This window comes from Cinclus cinclus, chromosome 8 (genome assembly GCF_963662255.1).
Source record: "Cinclus cinclus chromosome 8, bCinCin1.1, whole genome shotgun sequence".
NCBI lineage: Eukaryota > Metazoa > Chordata > Aves > Passeriformes > Cinclidae > Cinclus > Cinclus cinclus.
In genome coordinates, this window is record NC_085053.1 from 1676123 (window position 1) to 1687458 (window position 11336).

At 46.5% G+C, this 11336-nt stretch overlaps 1 protein-coding gene across 3 annotated transcripts; it reads right to left on the minus strand.

Annotated features, from left to right (window-relative positions):
• Positions 1 to 329: 329 nt before the first annotated feature.
• Positions 330 to 9072, minus strand: GORAB (golgin, RAB6 interacting). Of its 3 annotated transcripts, XM_062497204.1 has the most exons (5): positions 9006 to 9072; positions 7846 to 8194; positions 6373 to 6474; positions 4511 to 4651; positions 330 to 2034 (listed from the first exon to the last, which is right to left on the minus strand). In XM_062497204.1, the coding sequence occupies exons 1-5, from the start codon at positions 9067 to 9069 to the stop codon at positions 1581 to 1583; spliced, it is 1110 nt and encodes a 369-aa protein (XP_062353188.1). In that variant the 5' UTR covers positions 9070 to 9072; the 3' UTR covers positions 330 to 1580. The 3 variants fall into 3 exon arrangements, with proteins under 3 accessions (XP_062353188.1, XP_062353189.1, XP_062353190.1); XM_062497206.1 differs by lacking the exon at positions 330 to 2034 and having other exon boundaries at positions 4507 to 4651; XM_062497205.1 differs by lacking the exons at positions 7846 to 8194; positions 9006 to 9072 and having other exon boundaries at positions 6373 to 6791.
• Between the last annotated feature and the right edge of the window lie 2264 nt (positions 9073 to 11336).

Here is an 11336-nt window from a genome sequence, read left to right on the forward strand (position 1 = left end):
TCTAACTCCAATTAGCCCAAATTACAAGTGGCTGCTCTAGGAGACATACTTATCCCACTTTCTCCTGTGTATGGAAGGCATCAGGAGAGATTTTCCACCATTGTCCTGAGCCAGATAGTTGAAAAAATTCCTGCTAAGCTGTATCCTGCCATGTCTTTACTTCATGCATTTCCATATTCTGGAGCAGCCTTTTTTGAGGTTTTATTTTCACACAGCAGAAAGTTGCCAAAGGATGTAACTGATTCTACCATTTATCATCTCCTGTGGAAAAACAGGCTTGGATCCCTCTGTTAGTCTCAGATATCACAACTGAAAGTAAACACACTGTGTACAAGATGCACTGATTTATTAATAGAATAAAACTGAAATGTAGTGACATGTTTTTCCACTGTTCAAGCCATAGAGACAATCACTGTCCCATTTATAGACTCGGCAGCGTCATCCAGCAACTCATTCATAAACTCAGACCCAACACGTCCAGGTCAGGTATTCCAGGAACCATTCCCACACTTCCCTGGTACCAAGAGGTTAACTGTGAGTGCAGTCCCCAGGGTTTGCAGCTGCAATCAGTCTATGGGAGATTTTCCTGTGTTCTCTTTTAATTCCTGAGGCTTTCTCCACCTGGAATAGCTTTTTAAACCCTTTCAACAGCAGTAGAGCAAACCAGCTGAACTTTTGTGGGGTACTAACCTGCTCTTCAGGCAAGAAAATGCATTAAATGTTCTGCAAAAATAGGCTCATTTCCAATATACTGCGGGGGATTATTCATTATGAGATGAATTATTGGCTAATTATTAGCACTTTCAGGCAACTACAACAGAGAAAATCTCTGCAGTGGAACAGCTTTAAATACAGCACACCCTCTTTTGTGTGTTTCTACTTCTACATCCTGCAATGTCTCAAACTGTAACCCATCATTTTTGTTGAACCCTAGCAGCTGTGATTTCATAGCTAATAAGTGTTATCAATGTACAGCTTCGTGATTCAGCATTGTCTGCAAGGGACAGGTGAAGTGATAAATATGAGGTATTACAACTGACTTTGCAGTTCACCTCAATATACAAATTTCCCTTATATCAGGAAAGAGTAACCTCTAGGAAGGCAATTAATGTAAGCACTTGGGTTTCACAGCATGAGAAACCGTTGGAAGCTAATCCCTTATGGATACAAAGGAAGACAAACATCCTACTGCAGTTGTCACAATGTGTTCTGAAGCAGACACAGGTTTCTCCTGTAGGTATTTCTTTCTCTTGCACACTGCTTAGAACAGGCATCCATGGATACCAAAAAGCTGAAAATCTTTGGACAAACCCTACTGTTCACTTCTAAGCGTCCTGTTTCAGGCAGGAACAAAAGCCCATGATGAGCTGGGCAGTAGAACATGAACGTACACCAGAATGATGATACATAATGAACCCCAAATGCGTCTTGTGGAAAGAACCTTTAAAATTTTAAAACAGTAAGAAGGAAAAGAGAAATGAAGTGCATATTGCTGGCACTGCTGAAGCCCAGATACAACATAGAGCCACAAGCCTGCAGAGTACCTCATCCATAACCACTGGTTTATCTGCATCCAGCAGTCATGTGTCAGAACAAGCTGGGGAGCTTCCTGAGGTCACATTTACTGCCTGAGTTTGGCTATCCACACTGGAGAGGGATTTGGTCCTAGGGTTTTGAGACTGTTCAGAAACTGCAGGAGAAGCAGCAGCAGCATGGTTGGCCTGCTGGCTCTCCTGCCCCACAACACTAGGAGCAGGGTTCTCCTGGGCTGTCCCAGCCTGGCTGGATTGTCTCCCTGCTTCTGCCTCTTGCTGCTGCAGCATCTGTTCCACCTCGATCTCGAGCTCCAGATTTTCCTCATCTGCCTCCACGTCCAGCTGCTGCATTAACTCCTCCAGCTTCCTGGCCTTGCGGAGCTCGTTCTGCTGGATGATGGTGCACAGGTGCTCTGTCAGGTGCTCCTTGATCTCTGTCTTGTGCTGCAGGTCCAGCTTGGCCGCCACGTACTCGGACTCAGCCTTGTCGTAGCGCTTCCTGCAAAACCATCAGCATTTCTGGAGGGTTAATTCTAACAGCACCTCACAGCCTGACACAGGGACAGGTACTTCAAGAATCCCTGGAATGCAGTGTGCTCTGCAATGCATTGTGCCAGCTGTTCTTGACACACTGCTACATTAGCAAGAGGGAAGAAAATAAAAGTGAATTGATCAAAACTTCTCTGGACACAGGGGGCTCTGTTGTTGTCTATTCCAAGAGTTAACTTGCTCAGATTGAATCACAAACACCCATTTTTACTGCCTGTTTGAAGAGATGCATCACTGGCAGCAGAAAGAACCCATAAGAAATTGCAGTGTTTTCACACTTTTAATGAACACCCACTCAGTGAACTGAAACACCACAAAGCAGTTGGGAGTTTTTCTAACCAACCACTCCCCCACAGATACAGATGCTCAACTGGAGCACGATGACATTTGGATCATGTGCTTTTCTGGCCACCCATATCCATATTCAGAAAATCAGGGGCAGGACAGACTGATACAGCACATGACATCAACACAGATGTAGAATTTTACTGCAAGCATCCGTCCTGACACTCACCTCCTGCCAATTTGCACTTCCTCTCACGACAAATACAGCCAAAAGGGAATTTTTAGGTATTTATTGAGTTAACACACAGAGAATATCTAGCACTTTAATGATGCATCTTTCACTACATCAGTGAACCTGTGTATTAATCCTAATTAAAAGACAGGAAAGGGAACACACAAAGGCTTTTGCAGCCTGACTGCAGAGCACTTATAAAACTAGTATTAGTAAGGTGGTTGAATAAAGAATCCAGCTCTTTAATAAAACCAGATTCCAGTATCTGCTGAAACAAAACAACAGAGAGACAGGAGAGGTCCTTTGCTTAGTGAAACAGAAGGAAATAAGATATAGAAAAGCTTTCCCAAACATCTTTTATATAATAACCACATGACTTACTTTTATCCAGCTCTAAAGGCCATGTCTGCAGTGGGCAGAAGATGCCCACTTATGTTTCCCTCCCAAGAAAGTCAAGATTTCTGTGGGTCAGATACCTGTAATGCTATGTTGGAAACATCTGCTGTTTCATCAAACCTTTGGGCTGAATTCCCATCTATCAGTCACACTGTACTTACAGAAATTCTATTCCACAGCAATCGTCAAATGTTGCTAACTAGGTATGTGCTCAGGACTACTTAATATTGCACTTTTTGGCCTAGTGAAATGCTTTGTGTTTTAGTCCTTAAACAAAAGGCAAATAATAAGCAACTGCTTAAAAAGACTCCATTTTAAAAATGGGAGTTTTATTGGCTTTGGCTCATAATGCACAAAAACTACTACACTGGAAGTACCTACCTCACATTGCCAAATCCCTCCCTCAAGAAAACACCTACTAAATCAATGAAAGTCATTATGATTTTGGTGAAGTTTACCCACTTCTCCTACTGGCATCTCCTTTTTGCTATTGTCATTAAAAACTGCTTTCCTAATGTCAAGAGCAGCTTGTGCTCTTTAGCCATTTCAAATAGATACATTATTACAAAACTTGGGTAAAAAGATTTCAGGAGCATTCAATGTTTTTAGAAACCAGATTAAACCTAAAATTCATTGAAATGTTTTTCCTCTTGAGGATGTGCAATTAGCTACCCTAACTACAGTTAATCTTAGACACTTCAAATGATAATTACACCAAAAAAATCTTAATTTTTTTAGCTACCACTGCTATTTTTTTCAAGACTAATTACCAGCTTTATTGGCCTGTGGTCATAGTATGGCAGAAGTCAGAAGGAGAAATGAGCATTTAACACATTGAATGGTGAACCAAAAACCACGAGTGAACATTTCTGCTTTAGGAACCGGCTGCACAAACACGCTGCTGTTTATCTACTAATGTTGTGGTTTACCCACAGCTAATGGGGTGTTCCCATTAATTTCTTGCCTTTAAGGAACTCATCACACCCAGAGTGATTAAAGGCACATTGTGAAGGGTTAAAAGCTTCTCTCTTCCTTCGGTTTTTGGTCCTAGTTGCAAAAATACTTCAGCAGGATTAGATGTTTTAAGCTTAACTGGTCCCATTGATTCCAGCAGGACCAGAGCTGTCATGAGCCAGCAAATTTCCCTGAACAGGATTTTCATTTCAGGACTTTTCAAGAAAAACCTCTTTCCCCCTGAGAAGAAATAAACAACCCTGAAAAAATAAAGCAGGGCTTATGGACAACTGCACACTTAAAGCAGGACCTATGTCTTGTGACAGCAATCTCCAGTCACAAAACCAGCTTCAGTTCCCAGATTCCAAGGGAAAAAATTAGGAAATAAAAAGCATAGTTCTTCTCCCAGATCTGAAAGCCCTCCCAGACTGTGACCGCTTCAACTACACGTTATTACAGTGACAGGACTTCATTAGTGCTGTGGTGAGAGGAAACAGCATTTCCCCCCTGCCCCCAGGCAGGGCTGTTCCCTATTCCCTCCTCCCTGGGTGTCACTTACCGGGCATAGGAGTAGTCCAGGCTGGCCTGGTCGATGCGGTTCCTCAGGATCCCGATGTCAGCAGACACCATGTCATCCAGAGCCTGCAGCTCCTTCTGAATTCTCTTCAGTTTCACTGTTTCAGCTTGAGTTCTTTTGGATCTGCGAAAGGAAGATGATGCTTTTTGGTTTTTTTTAATTTCCTTTTCAAACCTCTCTTCTCGACACACTGGACCCCATTTCACTTGCAGAGCACCTGACTTCTTTAGGACCTATTCAGAAGGTTTCTCCTTTATGGTGTAGGGCTTTTGATCTTTATTAGCATCCACAGGGATCTAAAATGCCCAGTATTAAAGGACTACGGCAAAATTACGTAATGACCATAATCAAAGTGCCTAAAGTGGATTGTGTTTCTTCACTGTGGAAACACACAAGAAGCTGCTGTATCTAAGTAGTTCTCAGTGTAAGGAAACAGGAAATGGCTTGGGGGGGGAAGCCAGAGGGGGAAGGGTTTTTAGCCCTGCAAATATCCCCTTTCAAAGAAGCCCAGTTAGTAGGGGCCAAAAAGTCACCTAACCTAAGCTTGATTTCCATTTTGTAAAATTATTCCCAAAAGGCCTGGCCAAATCCCAATGAAGTGAATGGAAAGTTTTACATCAAACACAAAGGATTTCAATCAAGCCTTATGAAACCTTTTTCAACTAGGCCATTCATTCCTAAGTCCTGAAAATGAAATGTTACTAAGGGCAACAAGCCTTGATGGATTTCACTCCCAAGCAAGCCAAGTGACTTTCTACCACATCACTTTGCCATCATTCATCGCCACCAGTAAAATGATGTTTCTCAGACACTGCTTTACACCCAAAGCAGGCCCCTGAAAGCAAGACTAGGTGTGCAGGCAGTGCCAGCACCTCTCATTCGACCAGCTGATGCAGGTGGAGGGAAACACACATCCTGTGGTATTGCTGGGACCCTGAGGAAGGCCTTTGAGTGACACAAGTAACTCCTTAGCTGTCACCTTCTGTGTCTTGGCTCTCCTCAGGCTTTGTTTCCAGAAGGAAGAACCAAACCTGGTGGCCACATGCATGGTTGATGTCCTGCAGTGACTCAAAAGAAAGGTGCTTGTGTTTTATCTCTGCCTGATAAAGGAAAATGAAATTGCCAGGACTTTAGCACAGCACAGGCTCTGCTCACCTGTGCTACCCAAGGGCTCTGATGGGCAGAACATAACACAGGCCTGGGAGAGCACTGTAAGCCTGAAAACTTCACACCATTGTCCTTGATCCAGTGTTATCAGCTGTTCTAACATCCTTCCCTACAAACTTTGCCTTCCCTGGAGTCTTAAACTACCTTTGTGCCATCAAGTCTGGTCCCCTGAAGAGCAATAGCTAACAACTGTAAGAATATGTGCCATTTTATAATTTCTAGTCATCCGGTGGTGGCAAAACAGTACCTTCTTAAAGCTGATCATTTTCTCCTTTCAACACTTTCACACACTAACGAGACAAAAGTCCAAACAGAAATAGCTTCTTCTCACAGGTTACAAATCAAATAAACTTCCCTTACATCCAGCAAAAACAAATCAGGACCTGAATATGGACAAGCAGCTGAGCACCCCAACTTCCAAACACGACCTCACTAACAAATTTCAGGACTTCAGCTAATCCTCCAGTTGTGTAATAACTTTTCCATCTGTGCACAGAGCTGCAGCTTAGGAAGTGTGAAAAGCTTAGTCACAACTTCTTAGCCACCACTTGTCATCCAAGGGAAACATCCATCACAGCTGCTCGCAGAGTACAGAGAAGAGGAAAAAGTGAAGTTTAATTCAAGATATGAAACTGGTTGCAGATGAAGAGTAAGGCCCTGCCCAGGCTCAGCCCCACCTCTCAGCAATGGCTCTGGCCAGGAGTGCCTTCTTGCGTTTATTCTTCTCTTCTATCAGCCGCTGCTCCTGCTGGAGGATTTCCCATCGGGATTTTTCCTGCCTGCTCATTGACAAGAACATCACAGTTAACACAAAGTTCATCTCTCTCCCTGCTGCCCGTATTGCAACACAAATATTCACCGTCAGATATCCTGGAGCAAACTCTTAAAAAAATGGAAGAAACAATAAACAGGTTTTGGTTCCGAGGAAAGAAGAATCATCTGCATGAAGCCATTCAGACCAATAAAACATTTCCAGATGAAATCTGCTGATCAGAACTAAAATCTGCATAACCAAACAAGCTGCATGGAGCACTTTTTTAGAAATGGGTAGAATTTTTCATTTAAAGGATGTGCTTCCCTATTAGATAGAAGCAGTTTCAAGTTTCTTACTGGCTGCTACAAGTTCAGTCTACCAACACAGCTTCTTTTTTGGAAATTTTTTTTTCTATAAAACAGATTCTTTCACAGGTCTGCTTTACAGTACAGCTCCCAAATAACTAAGTGGATACAAATGCAAGGTTGGTATGAGTTACAATGAAAATGAGCAGCAAGGAAGAACAAGAATACATTTTTGCCACCAGTGAAGGAACTGATATAGATTCCATTTCCTAGGCTACATCTCCTAAGAGATACAACCATCCCAAAGGATGGAAGGCCAGGTCTCAGGTGAGGGGGCACAACCTGTGGCAGGATTTAGGAGAAACAAAGAACTGTTTGTTGCTTTCCACCCCACTGTGTTCTTCATGCTCTCATTCAAGGAGCCCAAATTTAGAACTACCCGAATAACTCGGCTATTAACAAACATTTCTGCACATCTCTTCAGATTTGTCCTCATCACTCTATTCCTAAAACCTCACATACAGGAATATTTTTAGTAACATTTAAATTCAATCATTCAGGCTGAGAAGAATCCAGCAGATTCGGGAGGTGACTGTTGCAGCTAAATGTCATTTGCTTTCACCAGTGTGAAAAAAATTCTCAGCAAAGCTCCAGCTGTTTTCTCCCCAGACAAGCAGTGTCTGTGTTTTTCCCACCACAAAAATGAGATAAACAGCCAGTACTACTGGTGGGCTGCACCCACAGGAGGAAATCGAGCTCCTAAAGTGCTGCTGTCCTAGTGCAGGAAGTGCAGGCAGGTGAACCCAGGAAATCACAGGCAGCACAACCAGCAGCTGCAGCCCCTCAAGGCCCATCTCTGAAAAACAGAACCTTCTGGATCCTTCTAAGTTTAGAATTTGAGAGAAGCCACGTGCTGCTTCTCCACACAGATGCTGCCTCGTAGAAAATGGAACGATTTGATCTCTCAGAGCTTCCTATCACAAAAAAGTTGTGTTGTTTTTTTTTGTGACACACAAAAGTTACATGACAACCAAAGAATGAATCGATACAGAACAACAAACCCCACCCCTAGATTTTACCGACTTACTAACAATTCCACTTTCTTTCTCTCCACTTGGCAGCTGGGCTTTGTAGGGCGAGGCTGGGCACTGTCCCTGCCATTACAAGACTCTATCGGTGTCACTCCCTCCTGCTGCTCCTGGCTGTCTCTTTGCCTCTGATCATCAGGTGCTGGCCCGGGCTGCTGGGGGTGACAAGGTCTGGGTTGTGGTGCAGAAAGCAGCTGCTCTGGAGTGACAGAGGCTGCTCCTCCCTGCAGCCCCAGCCTCTGGCTTTGCTGCTGGAGGGCTTTTTCCCGCTGCAATTGCTTCCGAGTCTTGGGCACAGCCTGGGGGCGAGGCTGCTGCTGCTCCTGTTGCGGACACGGCGGCTCAAACAAATCTGTCGGTGGAGAAACAGGATTAAAACCAAATCTCAGTATCAAAGACAGGCTCTGGCAGAGCTGTTCTGGGCAAGCAAAAACCAAAGTAAGACAAACACGAGGCAGGGTGTCACGGGAAGGCAATGTGGGGGAAACCTCAAGAAGCTGGAAATGTTTTGTTAGCCTAAGATTCAGGAATTTTCAATGATACCGCTATCCCGAAGTGAGAAGAGGGAGTAATATGAGGCCTGGACTGCGGGCCTAAAAGAGAAACCATGGGTGGGAATGAGGCGACTCTCGGGATACTAATGACGAGGCAGGTCTAGGGCTAAGGAAGGGTTCCTGCCACAATGGTGGGCAAACAGGTTATAAAGTGAAGAACGGGGAAGAACGAGGTGACACGCAGGCAAAGAGGAAGCTGAGAACACGAGGGCAGTGTTGGGCAGAAATCTAAGGGCAGGACAAGGGGCTGGAGAGCCCGAGCTGCGGGTGGAGAGAGGGGCCGGATGTGAGGGACCGAGAGGCTGCCCGGGGCGAGCGAGGGGCTGCCAGGGACACCGCAGGCGTTTGGTGTGGGGATGGAGCGGCCGAGCTCAGGGCTGAGCCAGAGGTGTGCAGGGGCTGAGGGGAGGGACAGAGGAGTGGGTGGAGGGGCTGAAGGGAAGGACAGAGACTCCTCTGTGGCTGGAGGGGCTGCGGAGATGGGGCGCTGAGGGGCGATAGGAGGCAGGTGCAGCTGCGGGGGCTGACGGGCTGCCGACGCCCAGGCTCTTCCTCCGGGCCCTACTGTCCCCCGCTTCCCGGACGCTCCCGGCTCGGTCCGGTCCGTACCTGCGCGCTGCCCCCGCAGCCGCCGCAGCTCCTCCTGCGAGAAGCCGGCCCAGGCCTCGGCCATGGCGCCGCCTGCTCCTCCCGCCGCGCAGGCCCCGCGGCTGCCCTGGCACCGCCGAGCCACCGCCGCAGGCGAACGCCGCGGACAGCCCGCCGGGGGCCTCGCGCCGCCGAGCCACCGCCGCAGGCGAACGCCGCGGACAGCCCGCCGGGGGCCTCGCGCCGCCGTGGCGGGCAAGATGGCGGCCCGAGGGGAGGGGGGGATGGTTTGTAGGGAGCGGGGTGGAGATCGCCCGTGCTCCAAAAAGGGGAAAGCTGCCCTAGTTGGCGCATCTCCGCCGCTGCTGAGAAGCTAGTGCCGTAAAGAATCACACAGTCAGTTAAGACTTCTGAACGCATCGAGTCCAACCTGTAAGCGAACAGGGCTCAGTGGGTCCCGGTTAATGAGGCTGAAATGGGGAGGGAAAGCCACTCCCGAAAAAGGCAAACAAACTCCAAGGAGCAACACGCGTACCCCGATTCAATTTGCAATTTGTAACTAGGTAGGCGAGATCCTGCTGCGGCATGTCTAGTAAGAGTGACAACACTGTGAGGAAATCAGGGACTCCCTAAATGCTTTAGGCTGCAAGGGACTTTAAAGCTCAGCCAGTTGCAAACCCCTGTGATGGGCAGGGATATCTTCCTGTAAACTGAGTTGCTCCAAGCCCTGTTCAACCTGGCCTTGAACATTTCCAGGGATGGAGCATCCACAACTTCCCTGGGCAGCCAGGGCCAGTGCCTCACCATCCTCACAGGAAAGAATTTCTTCCTAATAACCTTACCTCAATCTCTACTCTTTTAGTTTAAAACTGCTCTCTTTTGTCCTATCACAATCTGCCCATGTAAAAAGTCACTCTCCCTCTTTTTTTCTATAAGCACTGGGATGCCATACAGGAAAAGCACTATTTTGCCCATGCTGGTGTTTTTAAAGATGTGCTTTGACCATTTTGCACAAGAGCACACGCACTTGCTTTCACCCTTAGGTATAAACTGAAAAGACCCCACAATTTGCAGCACTATCCATCAGTATTTATGAAAAGAACTATTTTCCTGCCTATTCCCAACTCTTGTGGCTGCTGCAAGCCTGTCAGAGGCCCTATGGATGAGTTCAGCTCCCACTGGGGTACAGCTGGCAGGAGCAAAGGCACAAGCCTGGAGGCTTAAATAATCCATAATGGGCAGTAAGTGGGGGTGTTTTCAGTGCCACATCCCTGCCCGGCTCCACTCTGTGAGGGATTAGTCAAGCTCCAAAGCACTGCTGGCTCCCCAAGCAAATCCATGACTCCACAGCCGTGCAGGACTCTGCGGTTCACGCGGCTCCTGTGACTAATGCAGCCCATAAATACCACTCAGAGGGGAATATTCCCTGAGCTGGCAGGTGTTCAGTGTTTCTGATTTGGGATTTGAGTGCCTTGGCGGGGAACACGAATGCCACCATATTTCACCTGCAGCTTAGCTTGGTGCCAAGCAGAGATGCTGATCCAGCAGAGGAGAAGGAGGGTGTGGTTATCAGGCCTTCCTAGGTAAGCCTGGGAAGCCTTTCCTGGCTTCTCTGGGAAACCTGACCAAGCACAGGAGACATCTGAATGAGAACCATAATCCAACCTTGACTAAAACGCTCTGACTCTGGGGAATCCAGATGGCAGAACCAGGTGTCAGCTTGAATTTTACAATGGAACAGTGTTGGCCAGGCCTACAAAGGTTGGCTTACAACAAGGTGTAGGCACCTAATTCCCTTGGAGATGATTATATAAGAATTATCAATATAAATCTGGTGTCTGAATCACAGTAATGAGCTGTACCAAACCCAGAGGTATCGAGTGGATGTGCTTTACCAAGTACAAACATAAAATCTCATCTTGAACCTCAATTTGTTCTTTCTTCTTGCATGTTTTAGCACTACAAAGGAAAGCGAAGCACCATATCCACTTTATTGCTGCAGATATTCCAGGCACAAAGCTCCCACGTGTTTTATAGAAAAAGTAGAAAGAGTTTGGAGTTGTTAACTCCAACTCTATGGGCAAAGCAGCAATCCCTGTTAACAGTTTCCATCAGCCCAAGGTTTAATTGCCAGCCGTTGGGCCAGCTTGCTCCAGGAACAATTACGGTGCGGTGAAGTCATTTCACGGAGCATTTACCAACAGCAGGCTCAGAAAACAGAGGCTGGCCGTGTTCTCCGGCTGATTAGAGTCCTGTAAGCAGAACATGGCACTCAATGTTTGCCACCTAGGAATGAAGTGTTCTCCAGGCAAATGCTGCTCCAGCGCGTGCTGGAGGAGGCAAGATGAAGAG